The 25,228-nt window shown below is 44.3% G+C and overlaps 1 protein-coding gene across 1 annotated transcript in view; it reads right to left on the minus strand.

The window, feature by feature from the left end:
- The window catches only part of MEIS1 (Meis homeobox 1), an 82,530-nt gene that overhangs the window by 10,134 nt on the left and 47,168 nt on the right, over nt 1-25,228 (minus strand). The window contains exon 4 of the mRNA XM_031552299.1: nt 10,740-10,816. Within this exon, the coding sequence (XP_031408159.1) occupies nt 10,740-10,816 (77 nt within the window). The remainder of the gene's footprint in view (nt 1-10,739; nt 10,817-25,228) is intronic.

Here is a 25,228-nt window from a genome sequence, read left to right on the forward strand (position 1 = left end):
AAAAAAAAGTATATATATACACACACACATATATATAAGAAAATCCAAGGCACTCAAGAAATTTGCTTCAGCTTAAAGTCAGGCTTTATGAAGTCATGCTTGGCAGCTTCTCTTGGTTTCTCCTCCTCCTCTGAAAGGAAGACAGTTCAGGACCGCAATGCATCACCCGCAACACTAAATGGAGGTAGGGAGGGAAAAAAAGGCTCATGGGCTGCTCAGCACCCACTCTGGATACCCAATGCTGGAGTAGCCTCCAGTATGTCCATCCACTGGGAACATGGGAAGAGCCCTGAGGGCTCTCCTCTTCCTTCCTTGGGGCTGGCAGCCTCAGCCTCAGTGACTGTATACAGGGCCGTGGGTGTCATGGGACAACTCTGAAGAGCGGACAAATAAAATACTATGCAAAACGAGTGATGAAAAACCACTAATTAGCTGACAAATTTGATGTAAAGCACTAATGAAAGCCACGTGTGGTTCTGCAATTTAGTTTTAAAAATAGCTTCTGACTTCAAGCATTACTATGTGACCCCACCGATGTATTCATGTGGTGCATTCAGAAAAGTTGCTTGAAAGCAGGAGAGTGCTATTGAATCTCTTGCAAGCCAACCCTGCTAATGTACAGAGCACATCAAGCGCAAAAATAGAAAGCAGGGAGCTGGGATCAGGTAGGCACTCGCTGTGCAGAGCCAGCCATGCCCTACATTCAGCTAACTCTACCTGTGGCCATGTCCCATGCTTGACACCCCGTCAAGCCCTTTGTGCTGCCTTTCTTTCCTGCTCCATCCCACAGCTCCCTGTCTCACCGCCTCTGTTCTGCCCTCAGACAAAGTCCTGCTCGAGTGGAATCCCACTGATGATGGGCCAGGTAAAGCTCCTGGGCTGCTCCCCACGGTGCCCCAGAGCCCAGCAGATGCGGGGCTGTGCTGGGGGGGCCCACGGCAAGCTCCTTCCCTGACACTGCAATTCCCTTGTGGTGCAGACAGAGCAGATGTAAACTCGCCCTCAGCAGCCAGATGATGTAAGGGGAAATCTTTAAATGGCAAAGTGCCAGCAGGGCTGACCTCCTGTCTCTTCCCTACTCCCAAATCCCAGTGCAGCTGTACTCTGTTGATCTCTGTGTGCCACAATTAGCCTTTAAGGAATATGGCAAGGATTCATCCAGCAGAGCCGTGTTAAGGCTGCTCTAACTCATGCTGATTCAACACAGTGCTGGATCTGCAACATGCTGCCAGCCAAAATCTCTCCCACCCCAAAAACACTTGCTCTACATAGGAGCCAATGGTGCACAGGCAGATCCACAGTCCCTTCTCCACTGTGGAATTTTCCTCTGTTGATTCAGCAGCATCTTTTATTTAGGCCACTGTGGTGATCTCTGGGCTTCCTCCTGCCATACACGTGGGCCACAAAGATGCTCAGAGGACTGGAGCACCTCTCCTGTGAAGAGGCCCTGAGGAATCTGGGCTTGTTCAACCTGGAGAAGGCTCCAGGGAAACTGCATAGCAGCCTTCCAGTGTCCAAAGTGAGCCTACAGGAAAGCTGGGGAGGGACTCTTTATCAGAATGTGTAGTGATAGGAAAACGGGTAATGGTTTTAAACTAAAAGAGGGAAGATATAAATCAGATATTAGGAAGGAATTCTTCACCATGAGGCTGGTGAGGCACTGGAACAGAGTGGCTAGAGAAGCTGTGGATGCCCCATTGCTGGAGGTCCTCAAGGGTCTCAGAGCAAGATCTAGGGGAAGTTGGCCCTGCCCACAGCCAGGAGGTTGGAACCACATCATCTTCTAACCTAAGACATTCTATGATTCTGCGATTCTATGGTCTAAACACCTCCTTTGAGCTCTCAGGTTCCTATGCATCAAACTTGGAGCAGTGTAAAGCCAGCTTTTTTCCCCACTCATCCCTACCTACAACGGGTATGGCACCAGAGCTGGAAGCTATTTGTGGTCCTCCAGCCCACAAATGGGCACTCCATTACCAGCTCCTTCCAGCCTGCGGAGTAAGGTAAAGCCAACAAGGGTCACCAATAAGCAGCTCACCAAAGAGGTGAGGATCTAAATAACCTATCTGTGGGACCTGCAACTCGCACACGAGATCGGCTTTGGTATGCTCTGGTCTATACCTTGAGGCAGCAGCTCGGGGTGGATGGCGGAAGCTCTTAATTCCTGCGGTCGGGCCCTCCCTACCATGGCTGAGACAACAAACACGCACATGTTGGTGTGCTGTGTGTGATGTGGGCACCTGGGGAACTCGTTTGAAATGATTTTTTTTTTTTTGGCTGAAACACAAAGGACACAACTCTGAATCACAGCCAACCGGAAAAACAACCACACACTTCTTCTGGATGAATTCCCCCCAAGACATCCCACATCAAAATCGTTGTCCAACCGCTACTAATCACCTACTTTGTGATCTGCTTTACCTAAACATGATTTCCCATTAAGTGAAGTAATTCATTTTGCCTATAATCCTACTCCTGATGGTATTTTATTTGGGGAAGGAGAAAAGACATCCACGAAAAGCAATGAAAACAAAACACGCACGGGGAGGTCAGAGGAATGTCAAAGACAAAAGGAATTTTTAAGGCCACAGGACATGTAAAGCTCAGTTCCCAGATGGGACGAACTAAGGAGTACAAACCATGCTTATAAACCAGTGACGAGCTGCACACCTCTGGGATAAGCTTGAGCTGAAAAGGAGCAAATGATACCTCATTTTATCATTAGCCAAAAAAGCCATAAAGACTACAGTGCCTGGGCAGAAAAAAAAACAAATAATAACCCATGAAACTGTTACATGACCTAGATTTCATTGAAGTCTGTGGAAGTCATGTATTCCTTCCATAGTATCTGCTGCTCTTTCTTTTCTTTTCTTTTCTTCGAAAAAGGACAAGAACACACGGAAGCTTCGTTAGCTTTAATGCCACTAGAACCAGCCATACCTCCATCACACGGCATCATTTGAGGGTTTCCCCTGCCTGCGCCTCTGGCTGCATTTCATTTTTGAGCAGGGAAAATTGTTTTATCCAACAAGGAGGCAACATTTGCCCCATTTTTAATATTTCAGGCTGACTTTTCAACCACTCAGAAGCACAGTTTGTTTCAAGCAGGTGCAGCCTGAAGCTAGCCCATGATGTAAGTGAGAGAGGGGGTCTCTGAGGGCACTTTCCCAGCGTGCACAGTGCTTAATGCTGCACGCCAGCCTCAGCCACTGTTGACACAAAATAGGTGGAGATCAGGTCTGTGCAAGCACAACATACCAGAAAGGCAAACTATCCTTAAAAACACTTCAGGTAGATTTGAAAGAACAGACCAAAACCTGACTTGCAAAGAAATGGCAATCCATTGCTCTCTCCTTCTCTCTGTCTCCCTCTTTCTATTTCTCGGATACTGAGACTATTTTTTCTGATGGAGCTATCTAAGAGGAGCTGAGCCCCAAGTCCCATTCTCAGAAGCCAGCCAGAGCCCTCGGATTGCAGCGTGGTGCTTCCACCACACACCAGCATCCTGGCTGCTCTTCCAAGCCCGGCTCCCGTTCCCAAGGAGTGCACACCTGAATCTCAGCCTTTTAAAAAACAGCAAACAAAGACTTCTGATCCCTACCCTGATCCTGCCCTGCACAGCCAGTGCAGGAGCGGAGAAAAGAGCAACCGGAGAATGTTTGCACAGTGTCTTTTAATCTTATCTCTGTGACACCTGACAGCACATTTGTTACAGAATATTAATGCACTGACTAAAAAGTTTGTCAGGTACAAAATCACCACGGAAGAGGATGGAAAGCCTAAGGGAAAAATGAATTTTGCTGCACATTAACTCCTAAAGCACCGGGTGCCTTTGGTCACACAGCAGCAGCTCAATTGCATCTGCATGGGAACAGCATTCTGCCATGGGAACTGACCTTTCTCTCACTCAAAAAAGAAATCTTCTGCACTGCCATGCACCTGCAAATGTTTCCAACACCATTTATTGTAGTTGTGGAATGGTCAGGTTGGTATTAATAAGTTCGTTAGCTTGTGCAAAATTATTCTGCAGCATTTCCTCGCCTGGTTCTGCCCAGCCTGGCACCGGGGATGGCAAAGGATGCTCAAGGGATGAACATTCCCAGTGCCCCTGGACAGCATAGCAGTGGGTTTTGGGGCAGCTCAAGCCCCCTTTGGGCTGCAGGATGGGCTGAGCAAGCAGCTTGGGGGCTGAGATCCTGGAGGAGAAGGGCAGCACTTCTTCCAAAACTCCTTTTATCTCCCCACTCTAAGTACCTGCCCTTCACAAGAAAACACTCCTTTGTGCCCAGACTCCCTATACCTGCTCACTGGAACGACACTCCGCATGCTCATAGCACCGCACTGCATTTTTACATGGCTTCATCAAGCTGAAACACACTGACAAACCCAGCATGCATCTAAACCTGGTGACGTGACAGCACCCGATGGCTCTGGATTCACAGCTCTTCCCCCTGCAAGCTATTTGCTCGGCTTTTCTAATAATACCTTGCTTGGCTGGCAGCTCTCCAGGGCTGTCTAAGGCAATATGCAAGCTAAACATTTTTCCTCTGATTTCAATATTTTCTTATGAGTAACTGTACAGTATTTTACCTAGTGAGTATTCCTGATTGCTGTAATTTAAGAACAGAGAAACAGACTACAGATGTAATATTATTACTACAATTGGCATTCAAGGTGAAAGGCGTAACAATTAGCTAAGACTTAGTGAAAACATAAATGTAAAAATCTGCTTTAAAAGCCCAGCACATGGTACGCTTAGAACAGCTAATTTACCACACATATTCCGAATTGCTCAAGTGGTGCAACAATTCACCCAGCAAGATCCTTCTCTAATGTTTTTCTTGGGCTTGCAAAGTGTTTCCTGGGGGGGGGGAGTGGGGCGGGCAGTGACTTTCACGTGGCAAACACCCACCGTCTTGTTTTGCTTTGGAATAACAAACACTGTGTGTTCTTCAAACCTGAAACACAGATCCCTCTCTTACTTCCATCTCTCTGGCTTTTTATGTGTATTCTCAGTAAAGAAACGGTGCTTAAATGACATCTGTAAACATATCCTCAAATTACAGAAAGGAGAAAAGCAGAATGGTTTCCAAAATCCGAGGTCTCTGATTAAGTTTGTATTGCTGAAGTTGAGAGGCTAATTTGCGAATGTTTCAACATTTACAAGTAAATAAGTACTTGCAGTTACTGTATCTGATTACTGAGAAAAGTATTTGTTATGTTATTACACAGATTCAAATTGCATCTTGACCTTTTCTCGTTTAATCTGTTTACTGCAACAAAAGCAGTGATAGATAAATCTGAACACAAGCGTGCATTTCACCCTCCTTTAACCAAAACCCCTGTGTGCAGGTCGTTCTGCAGGGCTGCACAGAAAGCTCCATGCCTGCCTGTCGTGTTCCGAGATTGGGTCGGCACCGGGCTTGGAAATCCACCCAGCGTCCAGGACCAGCACCTGCTTTAGCTGTGCCCTCCTGCAGGCCTCCTCCCCCCCTTACACCCTAAAAATAGTGCTTAAGTGGGACTAAAGTGGTGCGCCGGTCATGTGCTGGCCTTTCGCTCGGGGTGAGTTTCGCCCTCAGTGAAGGAACCGAGCAAAGCTGATGTCAACGCTAAATGCCCGGCCTCAAAGCCTGGGGCTGCATCCCCTCATCTGCATCTACCCCAGCTGCATCTCCCTCCATCAGCATTAGATTTTTATCATTATTTTTATTTGCTTTTCTTTCCCATATAAAGTTTCAGCAAAAATAACTTCGGATGTCTCCAAGAATGAGATTAGGGAAATTTACATTATTTGATCAATTTTTCCAGTGTGTTTTGGTTGGTTTGTTGGATTTTGGGTTTTTTTTTTTTTTTTTTTTTTGCTAGCCTCGGAAATTACACACAAAAATGACATTTAAAGAAGCCAAAGTCATAAAATCAAGAACTCAAGAGGTAGGAAACTGTATTGCTAGAGCTGCTTGCACCCTAGCAAGCAGTCCGGTCACCAGCTTGCAAAGCCTCAATCACCACCACGATGGATCTGTTATGAGAACAAATCAGTAGCATGTAGAAAAAATTGATCTCTACGGGAACCAAACATGGTCAAAATTGAACAAATAAGGCAGTGAATGGCAAGAAAATAAGAGCAGCCCTGGCTGGAGCAGTGGAATGCTGCACTGGAGAACAGGACTCTCAGATCTGCTGCTGCCTTGGATTGTTTGGGAGCTGCCGAGTAAATCATTGCAACCTCACTTTTCAGCAGCAGTCACAGCCTATTGCAGCTCTCTTCCATGCCCAGTGCTGGAGCTTGGACATGTAGGGCGCCAAGGCACTAAAAACTTGGAGTTTCCATGAACTCAGCGGTTGTTGGGCCTTGAATGCAGACAACATGCCATCACCTTGAATCATCTTTGTCCCTAACCCTCCCAAAATAAGTGGATGTGCTGGAGCTGAACCTCCCTGAGGCTCACTTCCTCACCTGCACACCCAGACAATACTACCCTTCTTCTTTGCAAGGAACTGTAAACTCCTGCACTCCACAGACCTGGTGCACACACATACAGGTCAGCGGAGTAGCCGGGTACTGCAGTGGGAAGTGCCATGAGAAAAGCCCATCAGCAATTATCAATTCCATCTTCAGGCACGCTTTGAATACAGCTCAGCAAATGAAGTGCTGAAGAATGAGGGTAAGATAAAATATTGACTAACTCCTCCGTCATTGTCTGGTCTGTGCCCTAGATAGCACAAAGGGGATTTTGGAAGAAGCAGAATGGAAGTACCCAGTGAAAGGCTTGTATTCCCTCACTTCGGAGCTTTACAAATGTGCAAATTCCATATATTTGTCTATACGTATATGCACACATTGTGCACACACATCTACATACACCGCATATATATAAAAATCATTTTAACGCAGCTCTATGCACGTCTGTGAAGAGAGTCATAAAAAGGCATGCAAATACACAGATATGCAGGCACGTTATTATACTAATACACTTCAAATATTTTTATGTACACATTTATATTTATGTATATACTAATATAATTTATCTGCGTACCTAGACCTTCACAAAACACAAACAACCCCTAAACATCTCACACAGCCCTTGATGAGAATTGCCCTCTCTGCTTGGAGTAATTATTTGCCATTAGTGCTTAACAAGAGGAGGTTCAGCTGGGATGCAACAAGCAAGGAAGCTGTATGGATTGTTCAATATTAGCCTGACTGGTTCTCAGCTGAGGCAATAAGTGATTGTATCACACCTCCTGGATATTTCAATCCCCGCACAGTGGTTTTTAATCACAGGGGAAAAGCACCTTATTAACCTGACCCTCACCAGGTCCCTGCCACGTCCCTTTGTGCAAGGCTGTCAGCCCACACCGGTGCCCCTTCCCACTCCCACTGCTGTGCTTGCAAGCCCACACTGCTCAGGGTTAAGCGTCCAACAAATCGAGGAGAAGGATGTCTCACTGAGGCTGTTTTCCCACCTGAAAATCCTCCATGTGGATTATTCCACAGCTTAAGAGAAAGAAAGAACACACAAGAAAAAAGGTAAAGTGATGTTTCAAAGACGTGCCCTACTCCGGTACGTTTTACGGCACGTCTCACATCATCACCCCATTCCTGCACTCCCCACCATCAATGGGAGTTGTGTGCATCAGCCCTCGAGTGTGAGCACCGGGCAGCCCCTATGTGAAAAGCACCATTTTTTCGTTACAGCCCAGAACCAAAGTATGCAACGAGCCCGTACTGCAAAGGCATTCAAAATATGACAAAAAAAAAAAATGGTTCAAATGCTTTCAATCTGCGGAAAACAAATGCTCTCTTCACTGGCTTCTCTGTGGCAAACTTATAATTCCATCCAGAAAATCCAGCATTCCCAGTCTGGGCTAACGACCATGCTACCAGACATGAGTTTATGTTTTTCATGCACATTTCATGTATTCCCACATGCTGTGTTGCTGCCAATAATTTATGACTGATCTGCACCCAGCCTGCCCTTCAGCATTTCATTTAATCTCTGCAACAGTGATTTACAATGACTCATCATTAATACAAAAATGTACATGTGTGTTAACAAGTTTGGAAGAATCTAAGGAGGGAGGCAAAATTTTTTAAAGTCATGGCTGAAATACTTAAGAGTCCAAAGAATAAAGGCAGAGCTAAACCAGCAGTGGTGCCCTGGCTTTTCCCTGCAGCAAAAAAAAAAAATGGTGAAAAGGATTTATTCTCATGCATGCTGCGTTATATGGGAACATATTCAAGGGAAGGGTGGGAGCGTGTTCCCATAGCACACCCCATGGCTAGCTCTTTAGCAAGTGAGTGTGCAATCTGCACGCTCAGCTTCCGCCCCACAGCCTTCCTTGCTCTTCAGCACCCCAGCAAGAGCAGGGGCTGGCTTATTGCATCTCAGCATCTTCATTCAGCACCCGCGACCAAAAAGCCCTGACCAGCTCTGCAGTGTTATATCTTCACAGGGCTGGAGAGGGAAGGGGAATTCTCTCAATAATTTATACAATTGTAACACCATGGCAGAATTACCAAACAAGCTTGAGCAGAGGAAGCCTGCCCTACATCCGCAAGACTTCAGTTATAATGTATTTTGACCTACTTTTATTTTTTTTTTTCTTTCCTTGTACATAAGGAACTTATAAAAAGACATCTGACATCTGACACAAAGCCAAAATAAAACTCCTCAAATGAGAGATGAGATGGGTACTGAAATCCACCCGAGGAAGTCACTCAGGAGAAATTCCCCTGGCTTTAGTTCAGTGCACCCCGAGTTCATCACAAGCACTTCCTTTGGCCCACCCTACACAGAGCTTGGTGCCCACGCAGGACCCTTGCCCCCCCCATTCCCCATGGCACGTCTAGCTCTGCCTCCGCACCCACCTGCAACCTCAGCCCTCCAGTGCTCACCCAATGGGTGACTCTGAGTGCAGCTCCCAGACCTCTCTGGGGCTGCCCCAGCCTCCCTGTGACAGCCATAGAAGCTCTGCCCCTGGGCTACTTTTGCTTACACCAGGATGAAAGGAAAATGACGGGCATCTGGTAGAACCTGCTCCAGGGCCCTCCCATGCAACACACACCCGCTCCACCCTGCCCTTCAGTACGGTCCTGCAAACACAGCCAGCTTCTACACTGGGTAGACCTTCAAGAACAGCCCTGTCAACCAAGGTATCGGCTGGACAACAGCTGAGGGACATAAAGCTGAACCAAACGCTAATTCTTCCTGGCTGAGCCAAAGCATTGCCATTTGAGTTTACTTATAACATGTATGTTACGTTTAGTTCCTTTTATTCCTTCGTTTTAAGGTATCTTGGAAGCCTACTTGGCATAGATGAAGTATTTGGTGTTTCCCTTTATTCAGTGTCTTAAAGGACTTCAGAAAATTGATCTCCCAGGGCTGCTGTGGGGTCACGGAAATTGATAACCCTTACAAGCCATGCTTATGTGAGCCCGCCTGCGTCTCCCAGATAGTGCACTTTGTAAATTAATCCTCCAAAGGCAAATATATTGTAAGTAGCTTGTTATCTCCAAAGTACTAAATTGAAGAATACACGGGATTATATTGACAGAAATTACATTTTCTGTAATGGGGTTTAATATATCTGAAATCTCTCCCATAGGCTCCCACTCTCTCTGACTGAGGAGGGTTTGTTAATGTAGGTGCAATGGACATCAAGACCAAATTTATTCACTAAAATGGATTAGGCCATGTAATCAGAGCTTCAGTAATATTAATCTCTGACACTTATTGAACGGAAAAAGTACTTTTGTCTGCAAACTGGCATTCCTCCCTCCCTTTTCCCCAGCAGGCTTGCAGTCCGCCTTGGCCATTTTCTGGGTATTACTTCAAAGAGGATAAGGTTTCCCATCATAAACACTAATCTGAAAATATTAGGACAATTAATTAGATACACTTAGTTTTACAAGGCATTAGATTGCAATACACTTCCAGTATGACACTTGTTCTGAGACAGTGGGAGAAACCTGAATTTGGATGCAGTAACAAAGGATAATAAATCAAAGTTCTTTAAGGGCTCGCCGTTGTGTTTTCACATTTAAATCAAGAGTAATTTTCTCTGGGGGCCTTCACCACATCTCAGACAGCCAGCAGCTCAAAACCCACTGCAGATCCAGCAAGGATATCTCGAACAAGCACTACCCCCAGCAAGCCAGGGGCTCCAGCAAGCCTCAGCCAGAACCAACAAACACAACTGCCCCACGTGGTACTTCAGCAAGAAAGAGCACAGCTGTCCCCAAAGTTTGTTCAACCTAACAGAACCAGACTTTTTAAACAAAACAAGAAATGGGTATAATGGTGTCAGTCAAAAAGAAAAACCCACCAACAGCATTAAAAAATAATGAAAAAAAAAAAACAACCCAACACTTGACAGCATCACAAAATAACAACACGGTCTGCAGAAGCAGAGCCCATTTTTTCACCAAACCATTCTTGCCCATTTTTTCACCAAACCACTCAACAACTTCTCAGAATGGATGGGGCTGTCTGTTCAAGAGGACCAGGACCCAAATTCACCAAAATCACTGAGAAAGCAAAGGGCCGGAAACTCCTACTTGTGTTCCGCAGCAGCAAACCTCCATGTCCCCTTACCCGAAACCACTTGTCCCGCACCATCCCTTCTGTATCAACACAATGTGGGAGCAGACGCAATAAAGGTGTGCTCCAAAATGCCAAGGGTCGGCCAGGGGTGCAAGCAGCCACATGAAAACACCAAGCAAAGTTACTTACCAATTGTTCACTTGAAGTATAGTGAGCCCTGTGTCTTGTGCCAACTGCTTTTTCTGTTCTTCTGAAGGGTAGGGGTGCTATAAGACACCAAAATAAATATATACATTTAAACAATGCTTTTTTTTTTTTTTTAGGTCTACTTTTATTTAAAAAAACCCCACAAACCCAAAAAAGCAGAAGTGTGTGACATCTATTACCGAAAGGTGAAAATGCTGAGGTGTGTCACTCTTTTATAATTATTAATGGGCTACTACATCACTTAATTAATGGCAGTAAAAGACAAGCCAATTATAAAGATTAGTGAAGTGGAGAAATGACTGCTCAGGATACTGGAAGTACCTTGATACTCCAGAGAATATTTGTTGCCTTAGCTGGAAGTTTTTGCACTTGTCTCCAATGAGCGATTAGAGACAAATCTTGTTTTTGTTTTTGTTTTTTTTTTTCCCTTCTATATTGCACAGAACAACAAAGAATGTGATCCAGCACTTCTCTCTGAAACCAAAACGCATTGGTGATTTCTGAGATTGCACAGACAAATCTCGCCAGTGCCCAAAATAATTTGCAAATAAGATCAGCATCCTGAACATAAACAAATGCCTGCATTTTGAACGCAGGCCAACGCAAGGTCAGTGCTCAGCACATTTTTGCCCAACATTAACATAGCTGTGCTGCACTAATCCTAAGAGACAGAAAACAAATACTGCTTTAATTGCAGATAATGTTAAAATTAAATCATAAGTTAAGTTTCTTGTGAGAACTTGATTGCTTTCTCAGAAAAATTGCTTCTGCGTGAATACAGATTGCTTAATAAATCAACAGCGGAAACCACATCCAAGCTTGAATCTAGAATGACACTAGTGATATTATGTCTGTGTTTTCCCTCCTTCTAAAAGTATTTTTGGCCCATGAGGAAATGGCCAAGCATCACAAATGTAGCACTTCCCAGGAGAAGCCATGGCTCAGAAGTTCAAACGCTCCCAGCTTGGGCATGCCAATGGGCACTGGGTCAGGGCCACTGCAAGGCACCCCATTACATTTCGGTAAGAGCATTTGGGAAAACTGCTCAGACCCACCTGAACATGGCATATAGCAGCTGTTTGTCACAAAACATTTGCTGTTACACACACACACACAGTCCCATATTTTTCGGACCTATTCTTCAGCATAATATTGCAAGAGATGTAAACTGAAACCTTGTAAAGCGTAAGAATTTCAAACCTTGTAAAATTCAGCAATCTTATTGGTGCCATAACTATTTAGCAGATTTAATACACTCTTGTAACCAGCATAATCTGATATCTAATGGCTATGTTGTATGGCTGAATTACTTCGCTTTACCAAATATGGATTTTTGCTGTAGCATCCCATTGCCCACTGAGCCCATTCCAAAACCCACCACCATGCCCACCAGCTCCTGAAGATACACTTGTGCTGCCGAAACTGGCAGGGAGCTCTCACTCCCTCTACAAATAAGGCTTCCTGACAGTCAGCCCACAGATAACCTGCACATCTGTAACCTACTCCCCATATTTCGTGTATGGATGTGAAAGAGCTCCAGAAATGCGAGGTGGAGGAAACAGGGAAGGGGGGGAGAGGTGGAGGGTTATTTCTTTTCATGAATAATTTGCATTTTCCACATACAAAAATACAGCATGAATTTTATAGTCTTCCTCATATGCACCGCCAACAAACAGCTCTCCTTGACTTATGTCTATCTATCTGAGCACAACATTTTGCTTCCCTTCAAAAAAAAAAACAAAAAAAACCCAACACACTACAGAGAAGATCTGCAACATTTTCATCTTTATAGCTTGCTTCCCATTTCATTGCTTTGCCATCAAGTGAGGACAAAATCATTCCTTTTTCTTATTTCGCTTTGCCACCTTACATGTGATCTAATTTTAAGTAATTGAACAAACTGTGTCTAATTTCATGCAGCAAGCAATAATTACTAGACAGCCTCTAGCTATTGGAATGGAGAACCCTGTCTCCATTAAGCAATTTTCAATTGTTCTGGACTTTTTTCCAAATAGACAAGACTGGATAAAATTAGCTATCAGAATAATACAGTCACTGTCAAAATAATTGCTTTAAAAGTCTCAAATTCCTTAAATTGTGGTGTGCTTAAGGTCATCTGATTAATTTTTTTTTCATAGCTTAGCACAGCACAAACTTTTAATTTAATAAAAATCAATAATTGCCAGAATCACATGACAGCTACAACTCTGTGTTGCTAATCCTTCTTAGCTAAAGGTTCCCAAAGCGGCAGGCTTTTCATCTCCGACCCCGTGTGTCTAAAATATCTTCAGCACTGGGCATCCTTATTATATAAGCCTTCTGCAGATCGTACCAGTTGTTCCTTTGTAGGCTAAAAAATAAAAATGACTTAACAAAGAATCAGCACGCCACAGGCTAGGTTGCTAAAAAAACATTCAAAGCCTTGTTGCATTCCCACCCACGGGGCGAGGAAGGCCTGGGCTACAGGCAAAGGCAGACGGCACACTGCAGTGGAGAGAAAAGGGGAAACCCTGAGAACTGCCATTTTCTGAAGAAATAGGAAATTCAATCCAAACTGTTTGTGCTGATCCTTATTTCACCCAGGCAGCAACAACAGGCGCTTTCCTAAAGCTTTGTAATGGTTTGTTTAAAGACGTACGGTAGGTAGGTCTTTAACTATATATTTACATATAAATGTACCATATATTTCATAGGCTCATAGAATGGCCTGGGTTGAAAAGGACCACAACGATCATCTCGTTTCAATCCCCTGCTATGTGCAGGGTCGCTGCCCAGAGCCACATCCAGCCTGGCCTTGAATGCCTCCAGGGATGGGGCATCCACAACCTCCTTGGGCAACCTGTTCCAGTGCCTCACCACCCTCTGAGTGAAAAACTTCCTCCTAATATTTAACCTAAACCTCCCCTGTCTTAGTTTAAAACCATTCCCCCTTGTCCTTGTTTCTGCATATATATAAATATATAAATATATACGTGTGTGGAAATGTGACACCTAAAACCAATGCCCTGGTTCCCATTGGCAAGTACACCTACCACTCAGACCACTTTGGGATATCAAAGCAAATTGTACCACTGTTCGATAAACAGTGACTTGAGACCTTCACTTTGTTGTGTACATTAGCTCCTGCCATTATCTCCTGAAAGCTTAATTATTTGCAAACAATTGATCAAGATGGGAATTCGAGAAAAGATACACCGGACCACCGGGAGAGCTGCAATGCATTAGGAGAGCAAACAGAATTACCTGTAGGTCTCACAATAAGAATTAACGATGGGGACCGTGCGCGGGGCAGTGCAAGTAGCTCTAATGCTCCTGCTGGAGTGTTTTCCATTTGATCTGCATTAACACCTCCAGAGTGGGGGAAAGCCATAAAAGGGTGATTACGTAGGGAGGGCTGAGCCTCCTTCCACAACCAGCCCAGCCTGGGCTGCTAGGGGGCTGCAGGCATGCTCTTGCCAGGGAAAGGGGCAAATCCAAAAGGAATTTTTTATTTAAAAAGTAGAAAGCAAAATACAGCATTTTGAAAGAATAAGGCTGAGAGCAAATGACCTCCGAGCCCAGCTTGGATATTTTCTTATAATGCTGTTCTTTTGGACTTGGTAATGCTGCTACAGCATTACAGAGCAACATCCACCTAGCAGTAGGAGACCTAGTGCTTTTCCCTTACCATAAATCTAGCACTGAAATGCGGATTGTTTGGCACCATTAATGTGTTTTTGAGGCTCTGTGGTATTACTTTTAATAATGACTTAGTACAGAAGTGATTGCTTAATAACACCATCAAAGTCTGCATGCAAATGAAAATTATCCCGGGGGGATTTGCCCAGGGTAATACGAACAGTTAGGGAACATTTGAAAAGGTAAAAATAACTATGCAAAATATGAGTCAGAGCAGTCGTTTTAGCTGTAACAAAGAAATCAAAGTGACAGGGAGAAAAACCCAACTTTCCATCATATTCTCCCTTCACCATTTTATGAATGGTATTTAGAGAGCAGCAGCCTTAATAAAAGCCCTTTTTTAATGCAGCCAAGATCACTTTTAGCAAAACAAACAATAAGATCTCTTTTTCTTTTTTTTTTAAACCACCTTTGACTACGGCCAGTGGATAAAGTCTACAGCACGTACAGATGGAACGCATCCAAGCTCCTATCTTAATGACACTCCTTGTCCAAACGCACTGCTTTCATCCAGTCTTCCACACCGGACTGCCCATGTTGGATGCCAGGACAGCGCTTTATCTTCCCCATGCTGGTCATCAGGCACCAGGAGCATGCTCTGCCTCTCTGACTTGCCCACTGTACTGGCACATCCCAATGGTTGCAGCAAAGGGGAGGACCTGCCCTACAGGAGGGGTGGTGGCAGGGCTCCAGCATAGCCCTTATCGCGGCGGCGCTGCCGCTTGGCTGGATGTGTCGGAGGGCGGCTTCGGAAGTTCTTTCATCCCCTTCCTCCAGCCCTCTGCCTCCTCCTGAGCTCGGCTTAATGCTCCAACGCCAGCTGACCTTGAGCTAAACCCTGGAGTGTGATGGGAGAGAAACTAAGCCCCCAAACCTAAGCTCTCCAGAGCCTCTATTAACCCCTTGCTAGCCTCAGTGCCAAAGGAAAATAACACTGTGATGATGTTATCAGCTTGCCTAACTCAGCCTGCATCTAACTCAGCATAAGCATAAACTGCCAGTCGCCTGACACGGAACTCCAGATCCTTGCCTTGCCCATGCACAGAGTCAGCACTGCCCCCACCTTCCCCGGTTTACATTTCAACTGTTTACATTGCTCGCAATCAAACTGATCTACTATAATTTTTTTTATATATCCATAATGTGTGCCTATTGTCTCTTGGCTTTATGAATTAGTTTGACTATTTCAGTGAATGCTTTTTTGTCTCCTGACTGCACATTATCAAAGGGACACTTTGTGCCTGCCATTTGCATCACAAAAGCGGTGCATGGTGTAGCCTAAGAACATAGCTTGAATTTCTAGCAGTTGAGCCCTGGATCCTCACACACACAGCACTCACAAAGAATAACGGGGGTTCCTGCCTTTGCCAGCAGCCAGAAATGTTTGGATCGCACTTGGGGAAGTCACGGGGCTTCAACCTGCTTTCTTCCCTTGCCACTATGTATGTAGGGGCAGCGATACAGAACATGTACAGCACGCTGCCTGTGCTGCACGTCGTGTGGGTCAGTTCACGGACAGGCTCTGGGACCTCCCTTATATTCCAGCTACAAGAAGTTGCCGAGCTGAGGTGAGCTGCTAGGGAAAAAAAAATTCAACTCGGAAGCTGAAAACTTGCTTCTGTTTATCACAGGGGACTGGCTCGCACGCCAGAGGAAATACTGAGCAGTGAGCAGGAAGTTGTCTTATTAGGAATGCATCTATGAGGTGAGGAAGAAAAACCCCTCTGCAAAGTTTGCACAGTCCTTTCCTTGGCTGAGAACGGTGAGTCAGCTTGATAATGCTGCTGAAGTGCGTGCTGGCTCTGGCATTTAAAACTCCACGTTGCTTTTTCAGCCCAGCAGGAAAACGCGCTCCATACGACACTGTCCCACTACAGACAAAGCCAGCCTTTTCCTCTCCCAAAAGAAAATATTTCCTCAACTTATTATAACAGCCTAATATCCCTGCAGCGAGATTTTCATAGCATTACTGCTACTAAATCCTGGTGCTGCCAGAGCTATTGAACTGCTAACTGCAAACACAAAACCAACAGGCACGCTCAGCCTTGTAAAGTTAAAAATGCATAAAAACTTGCAATGTGACACGATGCTGCAGCCCTCTGCTGCTACAGTGGAGCCATGCGTTGCGGCACAGCTTCTGCATGAGCACTTCCTACCCGATGGGCTCTGGGATGCGCCCCGGTGCTCCCCTTGCAAAAGGTTTTGCAGGTGGCATCAACAACCACACTGTAAATAAAAGGAGGCAGAATCAGGGTCTCCTAAGGAAAGCGCGTGCTGCAAGAACAGAGTCAGGCTCCCGAAGTTTGAACATCCAAATGTGTGCCCACGGTGCGAGCTGATCAAACAGGACTGTGTTTGGTTTGCAGGCAGGGAGGTGGGAGGTGGGGGTTTTCATTAGCGGGGGCTGGAGAAGGGAAAGGAGGCATGGACAACAGTGACACTTTAACGAAGGAGTCATGCTGGGGGGAAAGGAAAGCTCTGTGCTTTCCTTACTTCCCATTTCTCCTTTTGTAAATAATGTTCTTGCAAGAGTTGTCTGTGAACAAGTTTTGGCATTTGCTAACATAAATATCCTCTCCAAGGCCAGTGGAGAGGCATGGTATGGGTTGGGATGCGCTGCCAACACTTCTCTGGTGGCCCCATCACATTTTTCATAACGTGAGCACTCATTAAGGAAAAAAAGTTCAGATCATCCCTTGCACAGGATATTACAGAAGTCAGAAAATGGAAAAACCTTTTAACTGACCTAATCCATCCCCTGGCTGCTATAATATTATTCCTTCCATACCATGTATCATTCCCCGCTGCCTTTTCCAGCTCAGTTTCAGCCAGGCCAAGCAGCGGTGCTCCCTGCTATTTCCTTTTGGAGACACTGATAGACCTCAGTGCTTGGAGCCTGCTTAGCACATACCAGCCCTCGGCTGGAGCACTCCCCCGCCATACCAGGGCAACTGAGCAGAGACTTCCCCATGCTAAACATTCCTGTAGTGCCTGGACATATGCTCAGGCAGAAACACAAATGCAGTGCTTGCACACACACACATCGACTTCTCTTAATAAGCTGAAGCGGTGATTTTTTGCTCTAGTGTCAAGACAATTTGTGATAATGGGACATGGCCAATGCATTTCCCCATTCTCTGCCCTGTTTTTCTTTATTATTACCTTATTACTGTACCACAGTCTAAAAATAACCAAGGACAAGGTAATTAAAATAAGAACTGCAAGAATAAGAGCAGCAAAACTGTCTTCAGCGCAGCGCACGACCGAAAGCAGTGAAATATTACGTCCAAGTGACACTGAAGTAACTGAGGAAACGCACCCTCAGACTTCCAAACACATTAGGGCTAAATTCCCACCCTGCAAATGAAAGTTTTCAGTTCAGGCAGCACCGCTCCTGGTGGGTTGTTGAGCTGGGGGAAGGGGAGCTGCCAGCAACTCCATCAACGTGCTCCTGTTGTTGTCAGAGCCAGCCCACAACAGATTAGCTCAGGTAAATACGTCCTGATCAGAAGCCTGTTCTCAGCAATAAGTCACTGTCCTTATCTACCTTAAATGACTTTCTAAACAGGTGGGCTCAGAAATAATTCCGCAATCTCTGCTAAACTGCAGCATCAGAGAGTGTAATCCCACAGAGCTCCACCTAAAGCTTTGATTTGTGCATTCAGTCCTTCTCAGGCTGCCTTTGGTATTTCACAGGTTCGCTCTTCAAGCAGGGGACAAAAACATTCCCACTGCATCCTGGAGTGGCTGAGGCAATGGGGCAAGGTCCCTAACAGCAGCCTTTAGCTTTAGGATGGAGCAGGAGCTGCAGGGAGGATCCCGATGGAGACAGCATCCATGTCATGAAGAAACCAAGCAACTTGGGGAGCCACCACCCTGAGCTGGGCCACAGCTCCTCTTGGAGGGACCAAGCAGACATGCAAAGAAAACTGACGGCACCCACCACATTGAGGTGCCCATCTCCAATACCAACACAAGGGTCATTTCACATTAAAACATTTTCTATTTAGAACAAACAAACAAACAAACAAACACACAAAACACCGAGGAAAGAAATAAAAAGATAAAGCTGCTATTTCACAACGCTGCTTTGTTGGCATGGAAAGTCCTTGAACAAACGCCCCGTCTACCATTAAATATTCACAACGTATCCTTGTAAAAGAATAAAGCCCGTGCAACTTATAAGCAAAAACACAATGTGTTCTTCATAAAAAAAAGATGCATTTAAAGATCCAGGAGGAAGCAGGGGAAAAAAAAAAGCCAGAGAAACAACACTGCTCTCAGAAGATGCAGAGACTCTTGGAAGTAGTGCACATTCTCCAGCGCTAATTTTCCCACTTAAATTACAGCGATGCTGTAGCCTCATCTCATTAGAGATCATTGTCCCCAGTAGACAGTTGTGTTTATGGGGGATTCTTGCTGTTCCACACCTGCTGCTCAGGTTGCTACGTGATCAAGCCTGCATACAAACAGCAGTCTTGAGGTTGCTGGACTGCAACTGATGAGCCCAGGCTAATTCAGGGGTGATTATGTAGTTTACTGGACCACTAAACCTCTTTAAGCTTGTAATTACTGCCTATTTGAGTAAAGAACATTCAAAAGCAATTCACTGCATCATGCCTGCCACAGCTGGAAGCAGGCTGCCAGCAGTCTGCGGGGACATTAAAATCTGCAGGGACGGGGATTGGAGCACAGCTCGGCGGCACTCACAGCAGCAGCCAAGTGTGTGCACATTCCAGCTCACCTTCCCTGACCAGGCGAACTATTAAAGGTGCCATGAAAACTATAGGAAAGCCATAAAGATGACAAATAACGGGGCATAATTGAACGAACTGCATTTTAATGACTCTCCCCCCCTCTTCTCTCTTCTCTTGTTATATTGGCTTAAAAAAAAAAAAATAAGCCTTTTTGTCATGACAAGGGAAGGGAAAGAAAAGCCCTTTTGCAAAAGGGGAAATGTATTGCATCAATGTGCTTCTCTTTTAAAAACTGTTTTTTGTTTTTTTTTTTTCACATTTCAAAGTTTCTGAATCAAAAGCTCATTTGCAAAGTGAACTCAGAGTCATTATTACTTATCTGTCCAGCAATGAGGATGGGTATCTTAATTACTGAATCTAAATGAAATCCTCAAAGAGCATCACCACACCTTGAACGTATACAAATCCCCTTGCAATGCATCACTCCCAAGCACAGGGAAGTGCCCCAAACTACAGCTTTGTAAAACAGCTCTGCCTGCACAGCCACACAGAAGACAGGCATGGGTCCTTACTATAGGGGTGAGGTTTGAATCGCTCAAATTATCATTTTCAACTGCTTAAAGAAAAAGACACCTTGGTTTTGCACCTTGGGAGAGGGAAAGTAACAGATCAGTGGGATCTATGGCATCAGGTGAAGGGTCAGCAGTGTTGACTTCCACCAGTGAGCAAACCTGAGGCCCAGAAAGGACTGCTCTAGCAGAGCCCATGTGTGAGGGCTCTGAGATGGCCTAATGAGCTGCCCTATTAATGAACAGCACGAGTGGTACTTTGGATTCTGGGTATCCACAATTCATCAGTGTCATTTCCCTATCTTTCTAATAACTATCGCAGCTGTGTGGGAGAATGGCACATGTGAAAAGCAACAATAAGTAAAATAAAATAAACCATTTCTGTTGATACAGGTAACCACTGACTGAAGGTAAATTTAAGAGATGGGGCACTTTGCACTCCTTATCTAATAAACTGCCTTGTTTTAAAATACACAGAGATCTCATCTGTAGTAATAATCTCACTATGTGTCTAGAGAGAGAAAGAGGGAAAAAAAAGACCACGCAGTGTGAGCATGCTGCTGTTAACAAACATCAGCTTTTAAAAGAGAATATAAAAGCATTTGAGAAGTTTATTCTTTAAAAGCATGTAAATTCCCAGCCACAAGAATTCTCCAACTACCCCATCCGAGCTCCAAAGAGCCACGGGCTTATGTGTTATCCAGCCATCGCTCTTATTAATATTCATTAGGAAGGTCTACTTGCATTTTCATAAGCTGCAAAGGTGGCAAAAGAAACAATCAGAATTCTTTAACACACGGGCATTATCAATTCAACATCTGCCAAATAGGAGCGCATACAGATCTGAGGATGAAATTCAAATGCAATTTACCTGTGCTAGAGCAGGGCTTCACTTCCAACACAGAGCGAGCTATTTCAGGCTCTCCCATTTAATTCATCCGAGCTTCTACATTTCTGTTAAGTTCATTCTCCATTAGTTTTACCTTTAACATGAAAGTCCTTCATAAATTATCTTCATCATTCCTTAGATCTAATGAGTTCCCTTCTGTTAAAATGGCCCGCGTTCAGTAAGATTACATACATGAATAAACTGGCCAAGCCTTAACTCTGTAAACTTGACTAAGCAATTCTGCTTTCTGACGAGAGAATTCATTTATCCACACAAACTCAGCGTGTGAAATCTCTTTGACTGACTTCAGGGTGCAGAATTGAGCAGAAACACAGGCTTCCTGACCAGCCTGGACTAAAATTTAACTTTGAGAGATGAATTAAGAAGTCTCCAAAAGAAAACAGCTCTCATTAATTATTTACCCTACTTAGCAAAGAAACCCAGCACTAAATGCTAATGAATTTAAGACTAAAACAGGCGTGTGCTTCCAGGATGATCTTTATGCACGCAAGGACCGCAACAAAAAGGTGGAATATGGAGCTTCTGAGAGCCAGGAAAAAAAACACATCCTGATTCTTCCACAAATCTCTATATTTAACCCTAAATTAACATGCATTTATTCACAAGTTCACCATATGTTAATTCCTTTCTTTATAAAAATGTCATTTAAAAGGCTTGAATGGTCTCCAGGATATGATTTTCCCCCTTTTGGCAACCTTTTGGATCACAATGGCTCTGCATCAAACCCAACCTTTTCTCCTCCAACATCAGTGCAACTCTCTGCTAAATTCCATGTGGTTTTCAAAGCCCTGACAAAACCAAGCCATATCCTCCCTCACTGAGGGCTGGGATTGACTTTGCATGTAAGTGGGAAAGCTCATGGGGCAAGGTTCTTCCTGGGGCTCTCCACATCCAGTGCAGGGGGACAAGCCCTGGTCCACAAACCTCCAGACATCACTGAGTTCTTCTGCAGGATGATGGATGAATGGCTGAAGACAGAGTAATGGATTTTGGAAGGTGCTATTCCAAAGCGAGAGAAATCAGCTATGAGAAGTGAGCAGCCATCCCATCCTTAGCCAGAGCATCTCCATCTCCCTGCTCTCCTAGACACATCCAGCATATGCAGATGCCTGCACAGATACTACCATAAAAGAAACAGCCAACGTATTTAGAAGCAAAAGCATTTAGATAGCATGTCACTTCCAGCATGTTTATGATATGACGGCCATTAATAATTCACGAGGATAATAACAATTAATTAATTCACATTTCAATACCAAGCTCAAAAACACCCTCTCTGCTTCCCTCTCTTTCTGAACAAAGATCTAAATGAAAGTAGCCAAAGACCAAAAAAATGTCAGCACTAACAAGTCATAAAGTAAGAAAGACTGAGTAAGAACATTTGATCTTGTTTTATACATGAACCTTTCTAAGATGACTACTCCAATTAGAAAAAAAAAAAAGTAGAATTTATCATTTTGATGATACAAAATGATGAACTTGACTATTATATGCATATATTTTGTTTAATGGCTTCATTTATTTTAATAACAAAGAGAAACTAGATCTTTACAGATGAAAGCCTTATTTCATGGCCTCAGTGCAACTGGGACTTTTAAAATCTGTGATGTTAACCAAAATGTGATAATGGATGTTCTCAAGGGCCCTATTTTATAGCATTTTATGCAGAGCCAAACTCTACGTGAGACATTACAAACATAATGTTTAGCCCTATTTTAAGAAAGTAGAACTGACTCCAGTGTCAGAGACCCCGTAATTGTTTTCTGTCTGCTGCTTGTTTCCTGCACAGTTACTTCTGCAGCGAAGTGTGGCTACAGAAATACTGTGACAAAGGCATTAGTTCTCTGAAGACTTATTATAAAACGATACTAAAAGGCACCGTTCGTAAGGTTTTGGCCAGGAGGGGATAAGAGTGCGATTGCAATGTGACTACTTTATCTAGAGCCTTGAAGGATCTGCTGACATCCAGAAGAGGAAGAAAAGGATAAAAATATATATATATTAAAAAGATGCCAGTTTTGCTACCATTTTTATGCCAGTTAATTCCTAAGATGGAATTAATCAGAAACACCTCATCAAACTTGATCATGCTTTCAACCATTCAGAGGAACTCAGCTATTCTGCCTTTTTTTTTTTCCCCATTATTTTTATCTAGGTAGACTGGAACCAGTTGTTTCAGGCAACCACGTCACTCATGCCAGTGCAGCTCTAAGGATGCAGTGTTTCAGCATGGCAGACCACAATGGCAGCTTATGACTAATGGCTGGATCTTCCCTGGCTGGGCGGCAGCAAGGCCCCGGGTCTGAGCTGCCACACATCCCCTCATCTGCGGCCGATCAGCAGATGTAAGCACATAGGCCCTGTCAGGTTGACATATCATTCCTACGACAATGTCAACGAGTATTAATGTTCAATTATCTGTCCTAGAAATAACCCTCGCTTTTATGCATTGTATAACTGCAATGCGTGGCGCCACGGTAATGCAAGCGACAAGGGCAGAAATGCCCGCACTCCCCAGTTGCTGTGAGCTGGCTGCCCAACATCGTGGTGACATTGCCTTGCGGTATGAGTGGACGCCTTCCCCCTCCTTTCCCTCCTTTCTTCTTCTTCTTCTTCTTTTTTTTTTTTTTTGGTAGAGCATGTTGCCAAGACCCCACACACCATTATCCTCCTCTCCATTGCATATCACCCCTGCCATCGTTACACCAAGATACAATCACAAAGGGCAGCATCTGGGATTCCATGCTTGCTCTCAACCACAGCACGGCAGCTTCTTTGCTTTTATGGAGGACCATCAACTCTCTTTCCAATTTTTACACCTGCTCTCAGGTATCATTTACCAAGCCCAAACAGCAACGGTGGCTGCATCAAGCTCAACTGACCCCCATTAAGGATCAGCATTAAGGTTGACGCTACTTGTCCAAGTGACACATCACAGTTTTCCTTCAACGAATAAAATTAAAAATAACACCCCTAGTAGAGAGATGGCTTGAAGAGCAAACACAAGCTCATTTCAGACATCTTTCACTACTGTTCAAATATTAAAGTTATCAATCGCTTCTGCAGAGGCCAAATTCAAATCAGGTTCTTGGAGCAAAAAGTTAAGTGAGTATTTCACCTAAATCAGCGTTACGGTCAAATCACTACTCATTCCAATAGGCTGCAATAGCATTTGCGTGATTTTTGTTACTATGGCACAGCTTCCTTGAACTAACATTCAAAGGTTATCAGCTGTAAGTTATGCTTGCTAAGTCTTCTTATACAACCCACAATCAGAGGGAGGGAGTGGGAGGAAGCGGCGCGATAACCGGTGCCAGCTTTGAGATAAAGCCCTCCATGTAATCTCTGTTTATTTAGACAACCATCTCACCACAGCACCGGTGCAAAAACAACCCAGGTGGATGGCCCGGGGAATTTCTCCTGCCTTATCGCGGTTGCATTACATTTTGGGGGTGAAGGGAAGCACAGACCCTTATTTTCTCAAGATAACTTTGAAAATTGATATAATTGTACAAAGTTTGAGGTTTCGTTGTTTGGATTCACTTGGCTGGTTGGGTTGGGTTTGCTTTGTTTCCTTTGGAGTGGGGATGTCTGTAACAAAGCAGTGTTTTTGTGCTTTTCTATTTCTGGAGGTTTTGGAGAAAAAATGTTTGCCGTATCAAATTTAAGGATGAGGATCCCGCTTTGAAATATTTCCCGCCAGAGGGGATTTGGAGTGTGTGGAGTAAATACACGCACCATGGGATCAAACCAGAGCAAATTCAGCTGGTGGTACTATTTCTCCTTCTACTCAAGTCCAAAGTTGCCTCTAACATATGCAAACTCATTTCCTCCCTTTTTCCCTCTGACGATTCACCCCGCCGTTTACTCCATCATTTTAGGTAGGGGGAAGTGATGAATGCTGCTGAGTGCCAGGTTTTTTGGTGCAAGATGAATAACCCCAAGGAGTTTCACTGAATCCCAGGCTCCTGTCAGCCCTATAATTGATGATGGTTTCCCTGTAAGGGGTGGAGACTGGGACACACTAATGCTCAATAGGGAAGTAAAGGGAGCGAATTGACTCAGCAACTATGCATTTTACCGAGGCTTCTAATAAGAATAAACTGATTACTGCCAAATGTACTTCGGCATCACAGGGAGGAGGAAAAAAAAAAAAATCAATCTGCTCAAAGGGAATAAATGTAATAGAAGTTTCTAAAAAAGTGAACTTTTAGACGCAGAAATGTAGCAGTGTGTTTTGGCCAAGACTGCTTCTTTCTGAGCTGCCATTTGCTGCTAAATCAGAAAATGAATTTGCAGCCTTAAAATACGAATATGAACACTGCAAAATGATGGTTATAAAGCCAGCATATCTCTTCCTAATCATCCAGGGTGACAGCCAGGCTGACAAGGTAAGGATACAGCAAAACCTACAACATCACAGACCACAGCCACCATGCAAATAAGCGCTGGGCTCCAGGTGAAAACATTTCAGCTTGTGCAACACCAAATAAATCAAGGAGGCCAGTGAGGGACATCAAAATGAACAGGTAAGGATGATATTTGTCACTAAGGCAAGAAGTCACCAAAGCTGGTGCTGGGAGCGATGTGCATTGCTCCTGTCAGCAGAGATTTGGC

This window comes from Meleagris gallopavo, chromosome 2 (genome assembly GCF_000146605.3).
Source record: "Meleagris gallopavo isolate NT-WF06-2002-E0010 breed Aviagen turkey brand Nicholas breeding stock chromosome 2, Turkey_5.1, whole genome shotgun sequence".
Taxonomy (NCBI): Eukaryota; Metazoa; Chordata; class Aves; order Galliformes; family Phasianidae; genus Meleagris; species Meleagris gallopavo.